The 26,751-nt window shown below is 38.6% G+C and overlaps 1 protein-coding gene across 1 annotated transcript in view; it reads right to left on the bottom strand.

Moving 5' to 3' along the window:
- Positions 1-6,078: 6,078 nt before the first annotated feature.
- Positions 6,079-26,751, bottom strand: part of LOC131427129 (fasciculation and elongation protein zeta-2) — a 323,028-nt gene continuing 302,355 nt past the window's right edge. The window contains exons 4-5 of the mRNA XM_058590065.1: positions 6,323-6,412; positions 6,079-6,271 (exon numbers count right to left, since the gene is read on the bottom strand). Coding sequence (XP_058446048.1) covers positions 6,189-6,271; positions 6,323-6,412 — 173 coding nt within the window. The 3' untranslated portion in view covers positions 6,079-6,188. The remainder of the gene's footprint in view (positions 6,272-6,322; positions 6,413-26,751) is intronic.

Here is a 26,751-nt window from a genome sequence, read left to right as displayed (position 1 = left end):
AGCTGGTACAGCGAAATTCTTTATTATATGGCCGGATGTTCTTGCTGGAAGGCACCGGGTTCTCAAAACCCATTTTGGCCTTCAATTATATGAAAGCTATCTGAAAATCAAATTCGGATCTACTGTAAGTCTACCGGCATACACTGGTAATGCCTTGTATGGTGGCTTCACACATCCATACATACATACATACAGTAATGACTATTTCTTTGTTAGCCATTCTCTTAATTGCTTTGGTTTTTGCAGAAGCAAGTAGTAACATGGCTTCTCAGTAGGTTCAAACGTTGTGGAAAACCCTGCACTCATATTATTTCTATAGATCAAATCTATGCGAAGAAGCGTTAAATTGTGTTTAATATAATAAAACCATGAGAAAATAAATCATCCCTGGAATTAAAAGATTAAACTTACCTCTATAATCAATATTCAGAGAGTTTTTTTGGTCACTGTATTTGCATTGCATATTGATATTGCGTATTGGACTTCTGACATCTGAATATCATTATCTGCTAGTGAAAATTGCTGCATAGATGATAATCGTGGGAATGATCATTCATAATCATATGTGATTTTAAAGAACATCACTGTAGATATTTAAGTTCATTTTCAAAATCATAAATAACATAGATGTTAAACCAACCCGAAAGAATATCAAAAGTGTTGCAACAGTTATATGTGGAAAATAATTCCTTTTGTTTTATTTCTTACTAGCTGACCCGTCGAACTTCGTCTCGCCCAAAAATTATTTGTTCGAACTTATGTTTTCGGAGAGCAGAACTGTCAAACGACTAAGTGGTTATCGTTTCTCTCCAATATTTTGCTGAATAATTAACCTACAATCAATCGAATTCGACACACATTCGCTTCAGCCCAAAAATGTGAAAATGTGAAAAACTTTTGTTAAGTAAAAATAGAGCAAATGAACAGACTCACCGACTATCATCCTTTGATTCAATGAACTGACCGGAGATCTCTCTCTCTCTAATGGCTTCAACATAATGGATATAAAGTGCCACGTTTTCCGTTCCAGATGTGACTCTTACTTCAGGTAATCGATAAAAAAAACTCACCATAATGTTGTATTGATAAACTTAGCACAATGTTGAAGAATTTATAGTGTTGTTCATTCGGTAGAGTAGGATATATTTACAATTTGTATTTAGCCAATGTAACCAAAATTTCGAAAAAAAAAATTGTCTTAAACAGCATACAAAGCATTCTGAACAGTCCGTTTTTAAGGAATCACTCACACTTGAATGTGAGCAACAGAACGCAACAGAACAAACTTTGAAGCAGTTCCTTGTACAGCTTTTAAGCAGCAAGAAAGTTTTCTCAGAACTTATTCTGTATGTTCAAGTTGCTAAAATGTGCCACGCGTACTTTAGAGCGTTAAAGTTTTTCATGTACTGTGGAACTATTTTTTTGCTTGGAGAAACGACGCTTAAATTTCCATTTGATATTGATCCCACCAATTTGAACATTCTTCACAGAATATGAATATGAAATATAAATATAACAGTCTCAATCCATTATGGTAATCATCTTGAACTATCAAATGAATATTGATAACTAATTGCCACTTATTGTGTGCGCTTAGTCTAATCTAAATCATTAGAAAGCAAAATGCAAGGAAAATCTCTCAGTTTGACCTTAGTTCTTCTACAGCACAATCTTTTCATTGATTCATTCAAAATTTTTCTGAAATTTTAAACTCGAGCCCGCAATGACTAATACTATTAATTTGATTCCATTGAACACAATTCATCAACTTGTAAATGATATCAGAAGTTTTACTCCTGCCTACAGCGGTTTTCTAGAACAGTAATTCCGTCATATGGTAAGCAATAATTTTGATATCCAATTTAGCACGTGGCTCGAAATGACGAATAACTCGTAGCGCGCCAAACGATTTTTTCAACGATCTAGTATTCTTTTCTTCGACGGTCAAACACTTATGCTACTCGTTGCGCGCCAAACAACAATCGTAGATCTAGCAACCATTGGTGACTTTTTCAACGGAAAATTGCATTGTCCATACAAAACAATTTTATGGATTTTTCCCACTTTCCCGGCAGGTTTTCTTAATTTTTTTGATGTACGAAACCGGTGGAGGTAAAAGCTGTTCAAACAAAAAAGAATCATGTAAATCCGTCCATCCGTTCTTACGTGATGCGATTACAAAAAATGATCTCTGCATTTATATATATATATATATATATATATATATATATATATATATATATATATATATATATATATATATATATATATATATATATATATATATATATATATATATATATATATATATATATATATATATATATATATATATATATATATATATATATATATATATATATATATATATATATATATATATATATATATATATATATATATATATATATATATATATATATATATATATATATATATATATATATATATATATATATATATATATATATATATATATATATATATATAGAAGTCATACAAACTGCAAAATTTTCAGGTCACCATATGTGATTCAACTCCAGCTTTTTAAAAATCTATCTGCCATTACTTGCCGCAAAATTTCAACAGCACGGAGTACGAACGTGAGAATAACATAGTATTCGGTGAAATCATCATAAACTGTTTTCATTAGTTTTATTGCAGTAGGAAATACATTATATGTACATCAGCATACGATTTTAAACGACATTTTGAAGTGGACTATCAGTTTAATTTTTATCCAACCCAATAGTTTCGCCATCTTCCAATGATAAGTAAAGATATTACATTTAAAGTTTTCCAAGCTAATTTGTGATGTTCAACGCAATCTTTTTATCAGGGCAATATCTACGAGACAATTAAACCTTTTAACTTCAGCAAAATAAAAATTTGCTTCCATCGCATCGCTAATTTTTGTCTTCAATTTTTTTTCGAACACTTGCACTCATGATTGCTGGCATTTTGACTCCCAGTGAGTCAAAAATTGACTCAATGTGGGCGCTTTTCGTGCCTGATGACACCTGCTCTTGAAATGGTAGAGAATGGCACACGGCGAAATAGCAACCAGCAAGAAAAAGCAAGATCTCTTCTCTCTCGCGAGTCGCTCAGGCAGTCACATATTAAGCATAGCTTTTGCCTCGTCCGGCATTACATGCTTTGCTGTCTCCGTTCTTGAATCGTTCGCAGGCGGTGAACGTTAATGAGTTGCGTGAGGCGAATTTCAGCAACCCTGGTAGGTTCTTTTTTGCCGTTCACGAATCTATTCATGCGATACAATGTCATTACAGGGAATTCGCACTGTATTTCGTTTGCAATCTCGTCCTCGGAAATATCCAATGGTACACCACCGATCACTCCAGTAACGGACACCAGGTGTCTTGGAATGTATGCACGGTAATTTTACTCTTCCAGATCCGTATCTACCGTCAAGCTGATAGTTGTTCATGTATACCATAAGTTTGGTTTTCCCGACTTTTTTCATTTCTGTGACGTGTGTTCTGTATATGGGCATTTTTCGTAGTGTGTTAGTCAGACACAGCTTGTTTATTTATTTATTTCCATTGTCCGTGTCAATTAGCTCCACCATGACGCGGAACGGGCCTTGGTCGGTTTGGTCGTATTTGTAATTGATTTTTTGCTTTTGTGTGTTTGAATTTATCGTCTTTCTTTTAACTTCCTCGCTGTTCCCATCGTTATCGAGCGTGTCCATGTGTGTGCTGGATTGATTTGATTGTCCTTTCTCCTTATCATCCATATCCGCCATTTTTAATTTTCTCTTTTTGCTACCGCAAGCTCCATTTTGTTTCACAATGAACACTTTTTCGCGGGTGTACGTTATTTGGCCGAATTTCGTTTGGCATAAATTTGTTTGGCATAAATGTGATTGGCATAACTTTTGATTGGCATAAATTTGTTTGGCATAATGTCTTTTGGCATAAAATAAAAAGACATACTGTTTCAGTTGGCATAATTGTTGTTTGGCATAATTTTCATTTCGCCTAATTTCAATTGTGCATATTTTCTTTAGATATTTGATATTTATATTAGGATATTTGTTCTGGGAATATTTCCGATTAGTGCTCGATTCTTACATTCGATTTTTAAGTGAATATCTTTGTTATGGGTCTATCAATGTGGCGCAGCCACATAAACGAAGCCGAGGCTCGGTGGCACTAAGCCACCGAGGCGACGCCGGCTGAGTCGGCCGCCGACCCGCCGTCGGAAGCGGCGGCCCCCGCATACAAACCTGTAATCCACTCGTTTGCCAAAAAACAATTATGCCAAATGAAACAGTATATGTTTTGTATTTTATGCCAAACGACATTATGCCAAACAAAAGTTATGCCAAACAAATTTATGCCAAACAAATTTATGCTAAACAAAATTCGGCCAAATAACGTACACCCCTTTTTCGCTAACTGAGCGTCCTATCGCACTGTCTATTCCAAAATTTAGTTTTAAGTTATCCACAAACTTATCGCAAGAATCGCTATTAAGAACTTAATTTGTCTTTGTGATTCAATCACGAGAAGAATTTAATTTGAAAAACTCCGATGAAAAAACACGTGTTATCTCTCCGAACTTCAGATTGGTGAATGAATCGTAATCACATTGATAATATTTATTTAACAGTTTTCACTGCGCAATAGCAATAGGCAATGCAAAATTAGTTGTTTTTATTGATGATATTACTCCACTACGACGGTATTGCTGAATAAATTTCAAATACATCACGAAGCATGCAGTTTCGATGCGCCCAACGTTTTATAATTATATCGCCGGAACCGTAAGTGATTTGAAAACACAGCCATTTGAAAACACAGAGTAGCTTTAAAACGAGCCTAATTTTGTTGGAATGTTGATTCCGAATTAGACAGTAATACTGATAACGATTGAGACAATTTTAAAATTCTAAGTAAACCAATATTTATCTTATCAAAATTCATTCGTTTCAAAATTCATTATAATATCTACAATAAATATGTGATATGAAAAGATAATACTGATTATTTTATTTACTGTGAATCGAAAACTGCAAGGATCAGCATCATCGAGCCATTGATGTGGAATAAGGCAACCAAAGTTTCTAATGATCGACATTTTCAATCAAATGGTTCAATCAATCGTCACACTTTTGAATCCACAATTGCACGAGAGTCTGCATAGATTGATCTTGATTAGGAATCAACACCGAACATTGTTTGTCTTGATTTGTATGTTTTTTATAGTCGACGAAATAACTCCAATATCCCAAATGTATGCAAGTTTATCTTTGAACATACTTGCGATACGGATTTCGATATTTAAGCTTCTCTTCGCCAAGCTTGTGTTTAAGTTTTGTATGCAAGCAGTTATTTTCATAGCGTTAAGTTTCCCTACCATTCTGCTATTTCGGTTGAAGCGATAAACTTTTTCTCATTATCAACACAAGATCAAAGGATACCAATTAAAGGCTGAGGTCGCGTGTAACCACGTACCTCCCTCTGCGTATTACATTTCTCTCCATGCTCTCTCGCATATGTGTAAAATGACTCTCGATGGGCTGGGTGGCCAAGAAAGTTTTGATATTTTCGGTTACAAGTTTGACTACATCACATCACATAAAATCCAATATAGCTACCGCTTGTTTGGCAGCCTTTGTGAGCCGATTTTATTCCTCTATCAGTTTTCGTTACGTTACCAGGAAACTGGAAAACCGTCTTCTATGGCAGGGAAATACAAAAGCATACAAAATAGGACACTGCTCGCTACTAATCAAAATATCAATCATATATAATTGAAAATACGTGGCTTGATACATTCAAATCGAAACTTAGAAATATTTGCAATCAAATGATGAAATAATATTAATAATTGATGCAAGATTGGCTGAGCTGTAAGTGTTTAAAACCTGACCACATTTCTACGTGTATTATTCATTGAGTTTCTGATTTGCACCCCTATATAGAAAATAGAGATGTGTTCCACATCAAAAATTTGCTTATTTCCACCTCTCATTCATACTCCAATACATGTTTTCTGAAATACACCAGATAATTTCTTAAGACGTGTTGTTACGTTTGTTTTTATCGACACTGATACATTTAAGAAACCTTTATTAGCAAAAAGATAACTGTACATTCAGTATACATGTACAATAGAAGAGATAGATCAGCTTAATTGTTAGGATCATAATTTCACTCTGTACTCTATGTTGGACATAACACCTTCAAAATATAGTCTGTTAATAGCGTTGGAACCGTTGGACTGTCTTCATTGATGGCTTTCAAAACTAAAAATAAAATCGATTAAGAGTGATTTTGGTAAGGTAAACAAACATTACTTTTAATTAAAACTTGCAACGCATGGTTATCTGGTGTCCCCTCCAAGTTATACGGAATTACAGTAGTTAAGTATTTTGGCTCCGAAACAGCTGTGAAAGAAGAAAACATTTGATTAGTAACTATTAATTAAACTAAACACTTCACTCTATTTTTCATAAATACGTTTATTTCATAAGGCAATATAGAAAAGTTTTTCTTTGCCGTAGCATCCTCTATACATAGTACTTTAAACCGGATCAGGGCCATTTCGCCGAAAGGGTTATTTCGCCAAATGTCATTTCGCCGAACAGGTCACTTCGCCGAATGCCATTTCGCCGAAAGGGTCATTTCGCCGAATCCTAAAATCGTCTTGAAATCGTAATTAGAATTAATTTAAATTAAAGACAAACGAAAGATGATAGCGTTAACGCCCGTTTTGTTGACCTATTATTGTACTTCTTGAATAATGATTGATTGTTGTACTCTTGAATAAAGATTGATTCATGAACCTCAGAAAGTAGTTCGCAAGAAAACTTGTTGGGTATTAGCTAGTAAGCATCATAGCAATTGCATAGGTGTATCTACCAGGCAAATTTACGTGGTATTTTCCGTTTATTAAGTGAAAATGAAAAGATATCTAATGCGGCTACGCCACATCGTTTTGCTTCATGTGCTGTCCGACCTCGCTACCGCTCGTTCGGAACTAACTAAAGCAAAGAAACCTAGCTTTGAGTAGACCGGGCAAACGAGGCGGTTACAGGTTTGTATGCAAGAGGCCGCCGCTTCCGATGGCGGGTCGGCGGCCGACTCAGCTGGCGTCGGTTATGTGGCTCCCATCTTGACTTCGGTTATGTGGCTGCGTCACATCAGTTATACAGGAGACATAACATGCAGGAGATATGACCCTTACGGCGAAATTACCCTTTCGGCAAAATGACCCTTTCGGCGAAATGACCTATTCGGCGAAATGGCATTCGGCGAAACGACTTTCGGCAAAATGGCTTTCGGCGATATGACCCGCTCCCCTTTAAACCTAATACATTTCGAATATCATATTTATATGTTGGAATCCATTAATTTATCTAAACACTGTTATCAAGCGATTTACTATTATAGATTACATGAAAACAACAAACAGTTCATCACTATTATTCAATGTAAGATAGCTGTCTATTGGTTGAACTCATGGAAGAGGAAATAAAATAAGCATTAAATTGGAACTCCAATGGACCTAATGGAATGATAAAGACTGGGACATTGGATAGTCTACCTTGAGTACGCAAGGAATTTATTAGTTCCAATATCCAAACGACATGATCAATATCGCGATAACCTTCGCCACAAGCACAATGATTAGTCTCGGAAAGTCCAACTTGAAGGAGATGTGCATCTAACGTGTAGTGATTAAACATGAGTCTGAACATCACACGAATGAAATCCCTACTCACATCCAGTTCCCTGAATCATGCCTTTGGCGATATTTTAAGAATAACTGAGTGCATCCATCGACCCCGATCATCTCTATCCCAAGAAGCTTGCCAGATGGCAAGTGTTTTTTCATGCAATCGGTCGCTCATAAATTTCACACTCAATAGCACCACGTTTAACTAAACTATCGGCTCTTTCATTGCCTGGGATGGAGCAATGAGCCGGGACCCAGACTAAAGTGATTTGATAATCATTATTCAATATGTCGTTCAGGCACTGTTTTATTTTACCCAAGAAAAACGGTTCATTCATGCCAGTTATGAAGTGTCATTAGCACTCAGACTATCTGTAAAGATGAAATAATGGTTTGGAGTTAATGTGACGATTACACTCAAGCTATAATGAACTGCTGCTAACTCTGCTAAATAAACAGATGCAGGTTCTTGTAGCTTAAAAAAGACCGAAACATCACTGTTAAACGTACAAAACCCTGTCGCCTCTTTAATTCGTGTTCCGTCCTTGTAAAACATTTTCTCAGAGTCAATATGCCTGAGCTTACTTGAAAATATTTTTGGAATTTACATCGGGTGTAGGTGATCCGGGATTCCACGCACTTCGCGCTGCATGGATGTGCCTCTATCAATATGAGGAAATTACATTCTTACCCAACAGTTTTTATTATTTATTTATGTTAGTTTTCTTATACTTAGTCATAGTTTATTTTTTGTTTTACCTTGATTTCAGTGGTTGTTGCGTTGCAACTGAAATTGCGTAAAACAAACTTTTAACATTGTGGAGGTTTCATTGTATTTATCGGAGATATACTGGAGCACGCGAGGGCGAGATTCATTGTGGGTATGAAACGGCTTGTTCACTGTACGTCGAATTCTGAATAAAGCTTAAAAGTGCAAGAAAATGTCTATTTTCACGCCGCTTGACATGCGTTTCTGAGGTTACACCTGTTAGGAGAAAGACTAAAAAGTTTTCTGTGACTGAAAACTCTCTTACAATCGAACCATTGAACTGCACCGTCGATACTGTTGCAATATCCTACTGTGCGAAAGTAATCGGTTTAATTTGATTGGTTTGCGTGGTCGTCGTTCTGGCTAAAGATAGTTTCGGAGTTAGATTGTGGAAACCGTATAATTCGAGCTTGTTTCGGTCCGTGTGTGTAAAAAGGTAGACCTCAGAAGCAGATTACCAGCTAGTTCTGGATCCTGGCCGTAGCTAGTGGGCGAAGAAATCGCATCGAATACGCTTGAGGATGTGTTTGGCGATCCGTGGGTAAGTATTTTTATATGTGCTTTGTTTCTTAGTTCTCGCAGATTCTAGGTATTTTCCTTCGGTTTCAATTAAACTTTCCACGGTATTGCATTTGGGAATTAGTGCGAGCCAATTTATTCCCCGCTGGGATAAGAGTCCAGGCAAATTAAGTTAAAATCCGCTAACACATCTGCTTCTCGCAGATGACGCTAAAGTGTTAGTTGGTAAGGTTCGCGCCATCTTTCCCTTTACAGACATAACTGTCGGTACCTATAGTGGCGCCCAACAATCGGTTCAATTTAAATATTAGTATTTCCTTTAATTTTGGTATTTTGGCAAATTGTAGTATATTCTGTTTATTTTAGATCATGATTGATATCCTATACTTTATATTAGTGTTCTACGATTTTTGGTTGGTCGAAAATGAGAAACAGAGAGAGATTCCATCGAGTGTCGATCAAAACTCATCAGTAGTATTATTTCATCCTCGCAAGAGTCAAAAAGGGGTATCAGGTCTCGGTCGGTTATTGTATCAGTTAGCTTATTGTGATTGTGATATATTCAAGTTGGTTATAAATAGAAAAATAAAATGTAGCCGGCTTTATTTGTGTATGTCTAAAGCTCGAGGCTGCTAAAAGTGCGAAATACAAAAAAAAACTCGGTGAAATTTCAGCGTTATTGTGATAAGCTGTATGTTGGGAATCAACAGTGATCGATCGATAGAGTTGCTAGGATGGAATCAATTAGTTATTGGTGAGTCGTTTATATTTCTTTTCTCTCTTCCTTACTGGCGTTGGTCACGTAAGATGTAAAGGATAATAGATTGGTGGCTGTGGAACGCTTTGGCATAAACCCATGTTGGGAATCATCGATATACTCCTTGCAATGATTGAAAATTGGAGTCAGTATTACGTTTTCGAACAGCTTGAGGATAGCGCGTTATACCACGGTAGTTGTTTATATCTCTTTTGTCTCCTTTCTTGTAGACCGGAAACATGAATGAAGCTTTCCATAAATTGGGGAATACTCCCGTAGCTAGTGACATATTAAATAAACGGCAAAGGGGGGTAATTAACCCGGTTGAACATTTCTTTACGATGACTGCTGGTATGGCGTCTGGGCCTGCAGAGGTGGAAGCCTTCATACCAACGATTGCCGTTTGTATCGATTCCTCGTCTATATTGATCGAGTGCAAAGCATAATTGGATACAGGAACATTATTCACGGCGCGTGCTATTTCCTGCAGAATAGAATAGAAAATCGCAAGAGAAAGCACTTGCGAACCATTCCGAGAACAGCTGGCAAATTTCTTGAGTAGACGAACCAATACGATCTCCGAATTGCATTTGTGATGGCAAACCAAATTCTGTCCTTTGCTCATTAACATGCTTCCAGAAAGCTCTCGGGTTAGATTTCATTGTACGTTGTATATTATTTAAATAACGTGCATGGCAACGCTTCGCGGTTTTTTTTTGTATATCTGATTTATCTTCACATAACGATTTCGCAGAACATATCCACCATGTTTGAATTATTGTTTCAGAGCAGCTCTTTTGGTAGTTTTCAAATGTCTTAATTCAACAGTTTGCCACGGCGGATACCGAGAATTTCGTCTGGACCGTTTTGGTACGAAGTAATCAATCGCATACATCAAAACATTAGAAAAGGTCTGAACAGCGGCGTTGACATCATCGTTGTCAATAATTTCATCCCAGTCGATGTTCGATAGGAAGTCAGTCATGCTAGTATAGTCGGCTCTTTTAAAATTATAGCTGATGATGGCAGGTGCGTCACGGTTGCTGAACAAACGTTTAGTCTCGAGAATAATATGCAGCGGAGGATGATGTCGAACAGATTTGACAAAGGAAATGTTGCAGCACTGATCCTGGGTGCGACGTCAGATTTGCTGGAAAAGCAGAGGTCGTGCATTGGGCGGTTCTCATTGACGACATTATTTAACTGTCGTAACAAATTAAGATTGTACCCGTCGAGCAGAGTGGTAATCCCAATATGGAATGTTGATAATACGGGTTCAGCAAACGAAAATCCATCGGAAGTGGCACACCAATGTAAGCCGGGAAAGTTGAAATCACCGACAATCATGATTTCGTCAATGGGCAGCGCTTGAGCAGACGAAATTTCGTTCAACGACTCAATGTGTGCATTAATAAGCTGTAAGTCACGACAACGGTCCGGAGGAAGATAAATCGCACAAACAAAAAGTGTGAAATCGAATAGTTTTATGCGCACCCATACCTGCTGGACACAAAATCCTGGTGTGTTTTCAACCAGCTGAGCCTTCAGACGACGATGTACCGCAATAAGTACTCCACCTCCTATGCTCTAGGGACTGTTACGAATGTTACGAGTAGTACGGAAGACTTCGTAATTAGATCCGTACCCTAGAACGGATAACGTATTTCTGATAAGCCACGTTTCAGAGAGAGCGATGATATAGTAACAATCGTCCGCACATGCTAGCCGATAATCGTCAATACACGTGGTTATGCCGCCTACATTTTGGTAGTAGATGTGCAAATTTGATGTATGATTGCCGTTTGTTGTGGTTTGGAAGACTCCTTCCACGCCACCACCCACATCGATCACATAATCGATCATTACCCAGAGGCAATCAATGGCTCTCCTCAGTGGTAGCTAAGCTGCCAGGTCAGACCAAATCAGGGGGTGAATCCATGCCAAAACGAATTACTTTCGGAAATAAGGAAACCAATAGAACGCTCAACGAAATGAGCGGGAGATTTAGGCGATTGGTTCAAACCAGCGCATGCTTAAGAACCCCTTTCGATTCTCTTCAACTTGACTTAGAGGAAGAATTACCGTATGATTTTCCACCCACCCCACATACTAGCCGTACAGGAACTATACCACGGTCTTATCGGTTTGGATACTCAAATATGATAGCTCTACCTAGGCCTTTTCACGACAGGGGAAATTCCACAGCTTTTGCTCGCACTGAAACAAATCGGGCTACTTTAGGTAATACGGATTCATTGAATCCATCACAAAAATTGAACGAAACTACCTTCGAGTTGGAACCTAATAGTGCTCCTCTTCAAGAACAGATTTCTCTAATGCAAAGCATGTTACAACAAGTAGAAAGTTTAGTCACTGCAACTCGTCAGGAACGGATAGATAGGATTGCTGAACGTAGTACTCCCTCGATTTCCTATGGTAGGTACAAATCACGACCCATACATCAATGGAACGATCGATTCAACAATGATGAGGGTCTTAGCCCAAATGATTTTTTGGATACAGTTTCTTTGTGTCAGCGTTCCGAACATGTCTCTGATAGAGATATGTTAGCATCCGTCGTATACCTTTCAGCAGGTACCGCATTACGATGGTATCGGGAAAAATATTTAGCGTTTCGATCGAGGGAGGATTTTAAAAGGAAATTCTTGGATCAGATTCTTCCGCCACACTACGATGAAATATTAATGGAAGAGATTGAAGTTAGGCTGCAGAGAAGAAGAATTATACTTCATACTTCTCTGCAATGAACATCCTTTTTCGGTGGATAAGATGTCCAATGAGTGATCGGCAAAAATTATTTTATTTAAGGAAAACCATGAACTCGTTTTATATTGAAAAAGTGGTAGCCCAAGATCCAAAGTCCACAGAAGAACTTGTTCAAATTTGCAAAAAATCAAATCGACTAAATTTTTACTCGCAGTCTGCGTACGTACCTTCTTCTATACGTGCGCAGACTTCCTTATTCCTTCATGTTAGAGTCCTCATTGTCAACCCTCGTACGGCCTAGAGCTCTACATGCCATTGATGCGGAAAGCCAAATTGAAAATAATGGTTGTGAAGAGGAGTTACATTTTATAGGCACTACCAGTAAGCGGTTTAGTTCCAAGCGCGAAATCAACAAAAATCTGCAGCCACCTTCTGAGGCAGTTGGCAGCCTTGCAGGTGCTGACTGAACCAGAGCTGCTAAATGTCACTATCAACGAGTAACTTTGCACGACGAAGATTGGAAAGTTTATGTCACTGGACTGCTGCCAACCAGGCTCTACCAATCATCATATATTGAGTGTCTGAGAGCCAATCTGTCATAACTCAAATTCTCTTGATATTATACTCACCAGGACGCTCATTGATTGCCGATGCGATTGATATTATCTTCATTTCTCCTCCTGTCACTGCTTGATTACGATGTGACTAAATATTAATCAAGCAGCATAAACATTGAATTAAATTCATGTACACCAATAAACTCAGAAATCCGATGACTTTTTACAAAGAACAATGAACTTTATCAATTTATGTTTATGTTAGTACTCTCATGGAATTTTTTTACTTCAACAGGGAATAGGAGAATGAGAGAGAGAACAAAATGCGTCACCTGTCTTTGACTGAGTATACTTCTACTTGGTCATTGAACTATCTAATATCTCATTTGACAGACACCTTGACCGTACCGATCACAGTTGACGATGATTTTAGTCAGTCTGTCAAGGTCATTTGACATGACTGACAATTTGTAGCTCTGGACTGAACAAAAGAAATATCTCGAGGTAGATGTTGGAACTGTTCTTCCCAGGATCACTATTTTTACTCTTGTCCCATTCCTCACGAAGAACCGATCTGCTTCAAGTGTGTACAACCGAGAGTAATAGTGCGAAATTGTCCAAATCACGAAAACCACCCTCAGGGAAAAGTGCAGGCGAATACGAAGGAATAGAAGAGGCTTCGTGTTTCGCGAATAATATCTATAACTCTTTCTGAACTAACTTCAGTAGGAAATAATGCTCAACCGTCTTTCATTGCTTCATTGATAACTTACGTTCTTAATGATAACTGTCCGCACCTTAAAGTCCATATTTTGGGTCGGAGCTTTTCAGGTCTTTTAGATTCGGGAGCGATGTGTACTATATTTGGTTCAGAAGGTATTGACCGGCTTGAATTATTGGGACTTAGGCGATTTTCTGGCAACAGAACGGTAATTACGGCAGATGGTTCGAAACATGGTTCGCTGGAGTACATAAACGTCCCATTTGATGTGCAAAGTAGGGTTCGGGTGCTTGTTGTTGCCAAAAAGAATGGGAAAGTACGTTTGTGTCTGGATTCCCGAAAATTTAACTCGTAAAGATGCTTATCCACTGCGAAGGAACACAGTATTTAACTGCAATCGACTAAAGTGACAGTTTTTGGCAGATTCCACTAAGAAAGTCCGATAAATGTAAAACACAATTCACAATTCCAGGTCGTGGTTTGTATCAGTTTAAGGTAATGCCCTTTTGATTAACCAATGCGCTAACAACGTTAAGCGGCGCTATTTCTAAAATATTGCGAGTAGAGCTTCAGCCTAAAGTATGGAATTTTCTGGACGACCTATTGATAGCTACGGCTACTTTTGAAGAAGAAGTTCTAGTACTATAAGAGGTTGCAAACGGAGCAGGAATTACCGTTAACCGAGATAAATCATTTTTCTGCGTACCATCAGTTGGGCACTTGGGGCTCATTTTGGACATGGAAGGTATGCATACCGATCCCGGTAAGGTATCAGCGATAATAAACTATCCGATACCAAAATCTTGTATGGAGGTTAGGAGGTTCCTTGGCACGGCAGGATATTATCGACGATTCATTCCGAATTATTCCGATTTCGCGTCTCCGTTAACTGACCTTACTAAGAAGGGAGACACATTTACGTGGTCTATCAGGAATCAGAACAAATTGGCTCAAATGGCACGTTCCCCTTGATATTTGGAGATTTGTGCCTTGCCATCAATTTGGTTTTAGCATCATTTTCCCGATATATAAGAGGGAAGGATTGAAAGGAAATGGTAAGGGTTGGAGTAGGAGGATGGGAAAAATTGACGACACAAAAACACATAAAAGCAGAAGTAAATTCTGCACCCCTAAGGGATGCTGAACAATCTGCTGAGGATCACATTTAGTGGAAGCAGAAGTAAATTCTGAACCTCTACGAGGTCCCGAACAGTCTGCTGTTAATAAAACCTCCAACCCCCGAGAGGATTTAGAGATCTTACAAAAGCGACATCATTCTGCACTCCCGGAAGAATGCAGAACGATTCGCAGTATGTACGAGCAGAAGTAAATTCGGTACCCCCGAAAGGATGCCAAACAATCTGCTAAACCCTATTTAAGGTGAATACAGAAGGGATTGATTCACTCCAGGAAGAACGATGAACCCTTCTGTCTATAGCTCCTTACCACATTGGGTAAGAAACGAGAGAATATCCTTCAATTTTAGCTCCGCATACACAGACTCAACCATGTATGGAGAACCAAAAACCCAGATACGTAGCTGCGTCAATGCGGGACAGTTACATATCAGATGATATGAAGTACCATAATCGCATTCACACAAATCACACGAATAATACTCAGCACGTTGAATAGTAGCCATGTGATAATTGAGTTTGCAATGTCCAGTCAGAGCTCTGACCAGAATACTGCAATGATGCTTGGAGAAATGCAGTAGACACTGACATTTTCAGATTTAAATCTGGTAGAAATGCTTTTGTCTGAGCGCAAGTTTGCAAGCTGCGCCAGTAGCTGGCATGTTTAGATGCAGCCCAAGAACGAATCTTATGCTTTATCCAACTAGTTGAAAGTGGTAAAGCTGGTTCAGGACCAACGAAATCATTCGTTGCACCAGCTCTAGCCAACTCATCAGCCCATTTATTTCCAGTAATACCAGAATGGCCGGGTACCCATAAGAAGTAAACAGCATTTGAAATGCTGAGGTCTTCAATTTGAGTTCGACATGCGATCACTAGATTCGACCGTGAGTCATTCGAACTGAGTGCTTTTAGGGCTGCCTGACTGTCGGAACAAAAATAAATTCGTTTACCACAGATCCTCTGCTGAAGTGCCGATTGTACTCCACACAGAATTGCGTAGATTTCTGCTTGGAACACAGTACAGTATCTACCAAGTGAATGAGACTGCTCTAGCCTCATTTCACGACAGTAGACAACCGCACGACCATTCAACAGAGAACCGTCCGTATAACAAACTATGTGTTCATCAAGTTGTCGTTCCAGACAACCAGACAACCATTCCTCACGAAGAGGATAGCTCACATTGAATGTTTTGAAAGGAAAACTGCACGTGAGAGTTAGGTCACTAGGAGCGAGTCAATACTCATCCCACGTAACCATTTGAGACCACAAGCGAGTGTGGCTGGTAGCATAATCTAATGGGTTACTGTTTCGAAGCCCTGTAACCTTAAGACGGTATGCACAAGATAACGCTTCTTGTTTTAGGAACACATGTAGTGGTTTAATGCACAGTAGCGCCTCTAGAGCAGCAGTAGGAGTTGTCGTGAATGCTCCTGTCATCGCCATTAGGACCATCCTCTGGAGATGATTTAGCTTTGACTGAACTGTCGCGACTTCTCCTTTCTGCCACCATACAAGACATCCATATGCTAAAATTGGTCTAACAATAGTTGTGTAGATCCAATGAATGTATTTGGGTTTGAGTCCCCATGATTTTCCAAAAGCTCGTCTGCATTGGCCGAAAGCCATGCAAGCTCTTTTAATTCTGAAGTCAATGTGAGCAGACCGATTCAGTTTTGAGTCAAGAATAACTCCGACGTATTTAACTTGATCGACCACAGTGACCTCTGAACCAAAGAACTGCAACGGACGAGCTCCTGTGATTATCCTACGATGAGTGAAAAGCACCATTGATGTTTTGCCCGGATTTACAGATAATCCAACCTGACAACACCATTGTTCAACAGATCGCAGGGCTTGCTGCATTAAATCAAAGAGAGTGTTAATGCTTATACCGGTCATCAATATATGATAATCGTCGGCAAAACCATAACTCGGAAATCCAAGGTTATTAAGTTTCCTTAACAAACCATCAGCGACTAGGTTCCATAAAAGTGGGGATAGTACACTACCTTGAGGACATCCACAGACACTCAGCTTTTTAATCTCTGCTTGCCGAAGCGATAAACAAAGAAGTAGATTGCTAAGCATTGCGTGTATGCAATTTGTGATACTTGAAGGTATGCCATGACCACGGGCTGCTTCCAGAATTGAATTGAAAGACACGTTATCAAAGGCACCTTCAATATCTAGGAAAACTCCCAAGCAAGATTGCTTTTGTGAGAAAGCTTTTTCAATGTTGTACACAACATCATGTAACAGGGTTGTAGTGGACTTTCCACGCTGGTAAGCATGTTGCATTCCATGTAGCGGATGCACGCCCAGACTAACATTCCTGATATAGTGATCTACTATGTGTTCCACTGTTTTAAGAAGAAATGAGCTTAGACTGATAGGCCTGAAACTCTTCGCTTCCTCATAAGTGTCGCGACCGCCTTTGGGAATAAATTTGACAATTATTTCCTGCCAGGCTCTTGGAATATATCCAGTCGCAAGACTAAAAGTAAGTATTTTCTTCAAAACATGTTTGAAATGTTCATACCCTTTCTGCAGTGACACTGGGAAAACTCCATCCTTTCCAGGAGACTTGTACGGAGCTAAACTCTCAACTGCCCATTTGAACGATTCAATCGTCACAACGCTTCGAGCAAGGGCCCAAGAATCGTAACTACCTGAAAAAGTCTTGGGAAGAGCTGTCGGTGATGGATCCATACATCCTGGAAAGTGAGTGTTAAAAAGATAGTGAAGTACATCACCTTCATCAGACAAGTGTTCACCATCTGAAGTTCTTAAGAAACTGACATTAAAGTCCTTGGACTTCGGAAGTAACCTATTTAATCTGCTAGCCTCGTTGAGACTAGAGACATTTGTGCAGAGGCTTTTCCAATAACTTCGCTCAGACGATCGGAGAGCATTTTTGTAAGCCCTTCGAGCTGACACGAATGCCCCCGACCCATCTCTGCGTCGGTGGTTCCAAGCTCTTCTGCATAGTTTCCTTAGTCTAGCAAGTTCAGCATTCCACCAAGGAGTTCCTCTAGTAGCTCGCACAATCCGAAGTGGACAAGCCTCTTCATATGCTGCAACTATGAGTGAATTTGTCTCGTCGACAACATTTTCCAAATCAATTGGGGTTTCAATTGTTGGTTGGTACCCGTAACATCTAGTCTCCAAGCCCTCTTCATAGAGGTCCCAGTTTGTAGCTTTGGGATTACGATATGTGATAATATCAAATTTAACGTTTGAATGATCAAAGAATATGTACTTATTATCAGACAACGAAGGTTCGAGCTCATCGGAGACGAGCCAATTCACCAACTCATGCGCAATTCTATCAGATCAGAGAGTTACGTCCAAAACCTCCTCTCTTCCAGATCTCGCAAAAGTTGGACGGTTTCCTGCATTGACTATGTGCAGGTTTGCACTGCTTACAAATTCCATCATATCAGAGCCTCTCGAATTTATATCTGTGCTGCCCCAAATTATATGGTGAGCATTTATGTCACTGCCGATTACAAGCGGTAAATCACTCTTGCAGCAGTATGATACAACCTTTTTTAAGTCATCGCTTGGCGAAGGCTGGTTATGCGGTAAATATGCCGAACAATAGACATATTTCCTGTCTATGCCATCAATAGTCATACCAACTGTGACAGCACAAATATCCCGAGTTGTGAGCTCTGATATGAGAGAAACATCGAGAGCACTATATGTAATTATGCATGCTCGAGGCATTTTACGTGGATTAGTCATACCGTTCTTGTTGAAGGCAACAAAGACTTGGTTTAACAATTGTCCAACGTAGAAGTTTCCCTTTTGTAAATATGGTTCTAAAACCAAAGCTATAGAAGCTTTACCTTCTTGCAGAAGTCTGGATAGATTCAAAGTTGCTGTACGTTTATGCTGAAGATTGATTTGTGCCACTCTAACCATTATCAATTAGAGTAACGAATATTTCACCTCCAGCACTAACCGTACAACAACTACAAGAAACCAAATATATTGGCTTATAATCGCCTATAGCGAACCATGTAAGGATTTTTTTAAATGTCTTAATCATTTAAATCCCACGAATTGCGAAGAAAGAAGTCGTCCACTGTGCCAGAGCTTCGCTTAACACAGTAAGGGAAAACTCCAAGATATTCCGTTCACGACTGCATTGTTTAACCTCCTGCAGCCATTTAGTCATCGGCACGGAAATACACCATGACTTAGGAGTTCCTATATTTGTGGCCTTTTACGACATGCAACAGGAAACCAGTGGATAAATTCTTGGTAAAAAATAATTCCGCCTAATGCCACACGGCTTACCTGTTTGGTGGACTTATACCAGCGGTACAGGTAGACCGTAGCGTTATTCTTAGCCAGTTGGGAAACCGCTAGCGACACCACACGGCTATCTAGGCTGCTCAGAGAGAAAGTTGACATTGATGGTCAACTTCCATGGATGGCCGAGCAGCCACAGAATCAACCCCAAATGTTCCTAGTCGTTCTTCGACTGGCCCTCATCCTCTCATAATAACTAATATGATAGAAAAAGCGTATACTAAGATGAAATCGTCTTCCAATGCTAGACCAAATGGCATTTTTTCGTTAGTATTGTTAAAGTGCTCAAAGTCTCTTGATTCCACTGTCTATGTTGTCTTTATTGTGCGACCTACAAGAGCAACTCCTTGGTGGAATGCTGAAATTGCTAGACTAAGGAAACAATGTAGAAGAGCTTGGAACCACCGACGCAGAGCTGGGTCGGAGGCATTCATGTCGGCTCGAAGAGCTTACAAAAATGCTTTTCGATTAAATAAGTTTCTCTCGAATTCGAAGGACTTGTGCAGTTGAGAGTTTTACTCCGTACAAGTCTCCTGGAAAAGATGGAGTTTTCCCAGTGTAATTGCAAAAACATTTCAAATATGTTTTGGAGAAAATATTTACCTTTAGTCTTGCGACAGGATATATTCCAAGAGCTTGGAAGGAAATAATTGCCAAATTTATTCCCAAAGACGGTCGCGACACTTATGACGAAGCAAAGAGTTTCAGGCCTATCAGTCTTAGCTCACTTCGTTTATTTATTTATTTATTTGGAGCATGGAAAAGCCCGATGGAGATGAAATTTGGCAATCTCTCTCCAGCAGGCATGAAAACTCCTCATTATTTGTATCAACAGATTACAATGATCCAACAGATACATTTAGGCCTAACACTACAATTAAAACTAACAGTTAAAACTAAATTTATAACACTATAACTAGTTGATGACACCAAGCATAACAGTATTAGTACTCTTACTTAGAAGGTACGAGAGAGGAGAAAATTTATTAGGTAAATTGAAAACAAGGGTTGGTGGAGGGGGTGCTAAACGAGCGAAAACGAACGACGGGGTTGGAATCAGCATGTAGACCTAATTAGTTATCAAAAAGATGGTGGAAGACAGAAAAAAACGACGAGGTTAGAATCGGCATGTAGATCTAATTAGTTATCAAAAAGATGGTGGAAGACAGAAAAAAACGACGAGGTTAGAATCGGCATGTAGATCGATATTAGTGATAAAAATGGATGGTGGAAGACAGAAAAAAGAGGAAGTAATGACCAGGTTAATTTAGGCGAGCGAATCTAGTTAGTTTCAAATGAAGATGATGGAGAGACGGAATGGGGGTTGAATGAAAATAAAATATTAACGGTTCAAGACGAATCCTAATCTGACAGGTGACTATGAAACAATCGTTTAATCATGTTTCGAGATAAATGAAAGTCGAAGACATTGGAACAGTTGTTGAATGTTCGGCACATACTGGAGAACGGCTCATTATAACCATAATTTGTTCTTGCAACAGGTAATCTCAAAAAGGGGTGGGAACGAAGATTGCGTCGATGAATGTCGAGATTAATCAATCAAAAACCGTGTTGTGTTTACGAGATGTAGTTATTGCAGTTATGCTTGATGAAGTCCAGAACTATATTCTCAAGTAACTTAGACACAGCGCATAGTGCGGCTATCCCACGATAATTAGATACATCAGCTTTATTTCCCTTCTTGAAAGCCGGAAAAATATATGATGTTTTCCAAATATCCGGGGAACTTCCTGAATTGAGTAAGATATTAAACAGTATCGACAGTGGAATCAGAAGGCTGTTCGAGCACTTTTTCAATACCAGAGAAGGAATACCATCGGGCGCAGCGTTAGAAGATAGTTTCTTTTTAGAACACGCTTTATCAATCATAGCTGTCGTTATGAATGGATGGGGGCCAATCGGTGAACGGCGAGGAACATGCTATCATTAATGTTTGGAGATCTGATCATTCGATAAGGTTTCATCAGAGAATACATTGCTGAAATGTGATTTCAATAGGTTACACATGTCAGGCAACACGGATGATTCAACGTCACCAAGAAACATCTGGTTGGGTAGTCCTGATTCCTTCCTCTGTTCGTTCACGTAGTTCCAGAAGCTTTTAGGGTTGATTTTTAAATTATTTTGTACACGAAGGAGGTGGGAATGAAATATCATTTTGTTCAGTCGCTTATAACGATTGTTGTGAAACATATAATACGATCTCAAATGGAACGAACGATGCTTCGATAGTTTTCTTAGAGCAGATCGTTTAGCACGCTTATAACGTTTTAGGGTCAGATTGGACCATGGGGGATGGACAGATTCACGTCGAATATTTTTGGGTACAAATTGATCGATAGCATACGAAACTATATGGGACGATAACATAGCAATGGAATTGCAATCGCCATTAGTAAACAGGCTTCTCCAGTCTAGCGACAGCAAAAACTGATTCATTGCCTCGAAATTTCTTCTCTTGAAATCGTAATATGTGCCTTCAGAAACGTTATTAAAAACGGTTGGCGTGTATGCAGGTATAGTGATTTGGAGAGGAGGGTGATGACGACACATTTTAACCAGTGGCGAAGGAGCGATGGATATGGAACAAGTACTCGACAATTCATAACTGGCGAAGCAAAGATCCAGAAGGCGATTATTGCTATTATAATTATCATTTAGCTTAACTAAACCTGCGGTGTTGTAATCGTCCAGGAGTCGTAATGTAGTATGAGTTTTAGAAGAACATGAAGCATCCCGATAAAGATATTTACAAGAACCGCGAGTCCATTTAATACCAGGTTGGTTGAAATCACCTAAGATCATAATTGTGTCATTTAAGCTCAATTTATCGCTTATCAATGAAAGAGAACTTAAGTGTTGTTCGATCAGATTCAAATTATTCACGCGATCAGGCGGAAAGTAAAGCACGCAAATGTACAATGTAAAGTGTGTGAACGAAAGAGCAATCCAAACTTGCTCAACATTTTCACAGTTTGAGAGAGATACCAAGCGAGAATTGAATTTGGAGCGACAGGCAATAAGAATACCACCGCCGCTCTTTTTCAAACTGTTTTCGTCGTTGCGATCAAGTCGGTATACGGAGCAGGAATTGCTGAAAATCTGCCTGTTTTACGTGTTGTCATTTAACCAGGTTTCGGTAAAAGCATAGATATCATACGCAGCATCAGAACAGGCCAGATAGTAGTCCACGAGAGAACGGTTCATTCCCCCAATATTCTGATAGTAGATGCTCAGACCAGTGTCTCTGTTAATGCATGAAACGGTGTCGGCGACAGAGGGTTCAACAAGGGTGTGCGGGGGTGAGGGGTTAGACGAGTGAGACGTGTAGCGGCTGGAAACAACCGAGGTGATTGATTTTGCCTGCTGGTCCTGTGATAATTTAGCAATCTTTGGGGTAGGGGACGAGAGGGGCTCGATCGGCGTAGGGATATCGGTTGTGGTCGTATAGCTGATTCTGTTCTCTGTTTTGGCTTGCGCTCTTAAAAAGTGGTGATTGTCACTCCATTCGGCCAAAAGCTTGCGGAACACTTAATTTGAACGATATGAAAGATAGCGGTCTGTCCTGGTACTGCCTAACAAGCTTGATGCAAAGAATGTGGCTACGATTACAATTAGTTTTAGATTGAACGTAGTTGGTAATATTTTCTTCTGTTTCGCTAGGTAAAAATTTGGTTAGATAGTACCAATTTCTATTGCTAGTGTTGCTAGGAATCTGATTTGCCGGGGGGCTACCAGAAGGGTAGTATTTTGCGTATCGACTGTAGCTGTACTATTGATAATGGATTGCATGCGAGGTGTACAATTAGTTATTACCTGCTGATTACTAGTAGGGACAATTTGGAACTAGGTTGGACCAACATATGGAATGTTGGAAATAACCGAAACCTGTCTAGCATTATTTAATGGTACTGTAGTGTATGAAGCATTGATGTTCGTGTTGTTTGCTTGCGACGATATAAAACGGTGTCGTGTGGTAAGTCTGTAGCCGTGAGATTTACTTACAGCGTGTCTGAAGCACCGGGCCAACAAACAGCAGATGTAACCGGAATTAACTGCAGAGTGATTGTGTTACAGATGCTTGTCGAATTCGTACTAATAGTAGTAGCAGTGTTGGTTCGTGGTAGCAACGGATATATATTGACAGTGCCAGCGGTAGAGGTCATAGAAGTCGGTGTTGAATAGTTAGTTTGAGCATCTGGGAAATGAGTTTTATCGGCAATGGTGGTTGACGGTGCTGATTGCACTTCTGTAGAAGTTGGAAGCGGAGGCGTATCGATGTCATTGGTATAGTTGTTAGTTGTAGTTCGAAATGACGGCGACGGAAGATTGACGTTTTGAGTCGCGATGCTGTCGCCTGGTAGCATAGGTGTTGTGATAACAGTGGCATTATCATCAGCGGGGAAGGTTATGAGATTGGTCGAACGATTTTTATTACTCGTATCTGAAACGAGCGGTATTATAGAATTTGAAGTGGATATGTTTGACATTGAAGCGTCGACTCTCGGAATTTTGTCCGACTGCGATAAAGATGGTCTGCTGGTGCTGCTGGTTTGAGGCCGTTTATTGGTATCTTCCAGTATGGATTCAAAAAGGTTAGTTAGGTTAAGCTGAAGATCATCCAGACGTTCGAGAAATGGAGTGCTGTCGATTGGTTCCTTCGACCGATGAAAGCAGCCGGATCTAGTGCAAACATTTGAATACATTCTGCAAAAAGACTGCATGGTGTCCGTCAAAGTACCGATCATCTTCAGAGCTGAAGTAGTTGGAGAGTTAATTGTATAGCTTCATCAGATAACTCGTTGCGACTGGAGATTTCACGGCACGGGGGGCACAGCCAGAAAATTCCTGGGCATTCCCGAATGGATTTAGCTAGCGAGTTATTTAAGTTAACGCACTCTACGTGGAAACTTTTGAAGCAATATCGGCAAACTATTTTGGTGCCTCGGGTGCTAGAGGAATCAAAACAAACAACTGCGTTGCATTTGCTTTTCACCATAGTGTTGGTAGCGGCGTAAGGCAAATGTCAAATATATGCCCGAGAGAGACTGTGAGTTCTATCAACTTCGATAAACGCGGCAAGAATAGCAGCTGTATGAGATGAAAACTTTTTATCACTAGCGCACTATATGTTTTATGGGACGGATAAAAACAGTCCACGGATGCGAAATATGCGTTATTACGATTAGCACTACTGAAACTTAGAAAGTTTGTGGTGGTTTAACACTACTTGTGGGCAATTATTATAAGAGCGAAAAAGTAAACTTTTGTTGACTCGAAATACACTGAACCAAAAAAAAACTCACTTGTTACTTAAACAGTGGAGCGCATAGTCGATCACTATATCAGGCGTGCATCCGCAAGATAGAATGCAACATGTTTATCAGCGTGAGAAGTCCACTACAACCCTGTTACATTATGCTTCGGCAAGCAGAAATTTGAAAGATGAGTGTCTGTGGGTGTCCTCAAGATGGTGTACTATATCCATTTGTAGCATTATCTTGTACATACCGTCTTCATTTATATATTTATTTATCGATATATACATGACGTAAGGCTATGCCTTCTCAATTGTCACTGCCGAAGACACATATAATAGTATATATTTTAATAATATCTAATTATTAAAATAATTTAAACAGGCTTTCTTGAACATCGCTTCCAATGAAATACGTTTTAATACAGATGGTAATGAGTTCCAATAAACCACACTCCGCACGAAACACTTTCCTCCGCAACTTGATGTGTTATGTGTTGGTACAACCAAGTTTCTAGTTCTGTTGCTTTTAGAAAAATTCAGTTTCGCGAAAAGGAAATTAGGTAACTTGCCATGTATAATTTTATGCAGAAATAAGCACGATCTCATGGGATAGAACTGAGCAAAAGGACATCCAATTAAGTTTATCTGCAAGTGACGAACCGATGTGCGGCGATTTAAATTATACACATAACGAACATAGTCGTTAAGAGCAATTTCCAGTGTTGGCTCCTTGGTCCTGGCCAGCACCGAAACGATCATAACCAACCTTGTAGGCTTGCGCTGACGAGTAGTGATGTACGCCGTTACTGCCTAGTCAGCCTCGTACATTTTGGTTATTGGACCTTAGAACGTATTTGATAAAACTCGTAAATTGTAGATAAATCACAATACAGTTTATTTTTGCACTTGACTAAAAAACTGACATGTATATGGTCGTCAAATAGTGAGATAACTAAGTCGTCACAAGTTCCTATCTCATGCCTCCCTGAGCGTCTATGATGACATTTGGTCAAAAGAACGGCGTCGACTGGATGCTGTCGCCCTGTGCGTTAGTAGCAGAATGAGAGGGTGCAAAATTATTTTTAGTTTGAAGCCTATCCTAAAGTGAAATATTTATCATAGTACATTGCAACATGTGGTTCTGTTGTTTGTTGCATTATTTGTTATATATTGAATTGAATTATGTTACATCGTATTATATATTGTTGTTAATATTATCAATATGATTATTATTATTATTATTAGTATTATTATTATTATTATTATTATTATTATTATTATTATTATTATTATTATTATTATTATTACTATTATTATTATTATTATTATTATTATTATTATTATTATTATTATTATTATTATTATTATTATTATTATTATTATTATTATTATTATTATTATTATTATTATTATTATTATTATTATTAAAAAAAATTATATTGCCTGCAGTACTGCGACGAAAGAAGAGCATAACTGCGACATCAAATGTTATACATTGTATCATTGCATATTATTTTAAATATTATCTTCTGTTATGTTATATTATGCTGTATGATATTATACTGCATTGCATTATATCATATTATATTGTATTGTTTTATATGATATTATATTATATTATATTATATTATATTATATTATATTATATTATATTATGTTATATTATATTATAAGTATATGTATTGTGCTATGTTGTATTATGTTATAGTATATTGTTAGAATATATTATGTTATATCACAGAGAACAGATATCCAACAGACATTTATAAGTGCAAAGTCGTGTACAACGTTGATTTTAACGGATTTTCACTTGTATGCTTTACACAGCTTTTTGTAAAAGTTTGTACTAGCTTGGATGTCTGTTCTCTGTAGTTATATTATATTATATCATGTTATATTGAATTATATTATATTATACTGTATTATATTGTATTGTAGTATACTGTAATTGTATTGTATTATATTAAATTTTCTTTATATTTATCTATATTATATTATATTGTATTATGCTCAAGTATATCGACAACGGAGTGGAGCAGGGAGTGCATCAGGGTATCTTACAAGTGAATGACTGGATGATGGAGTGGATTGCCAACCTGAGTCACGCGGGGGAAGCTTTGTGTTTCTCCCTGAAGGTCTGAAATGAGTAAGACGCACCCTTCTAACAAACAAACCATCAGGCGGGTTTAAGCTGGTACAGCGAAATTCTTTATTATATGGGCGGATGTTCTTGCTGGAAGGCGCCGGGTCCTCA

Source organism: Malaya genurostris, chromosome 2 (genome assembly GCF_030247185.1).
Source record: "Malaya genurostris strain Urasoe2022 chromosome 2, Malgen_1.1, whole genome shotgun sequence".
Classification (NCBI taxonomy): Eukaryota; Metazoa; Arthropoda; class Insecta; order Diptera; family Culicidae; genus Malaya; species Malaya genurostris.
This window is presented reverse-complemented; position numbering and strand designations above follow the sequence as displayed.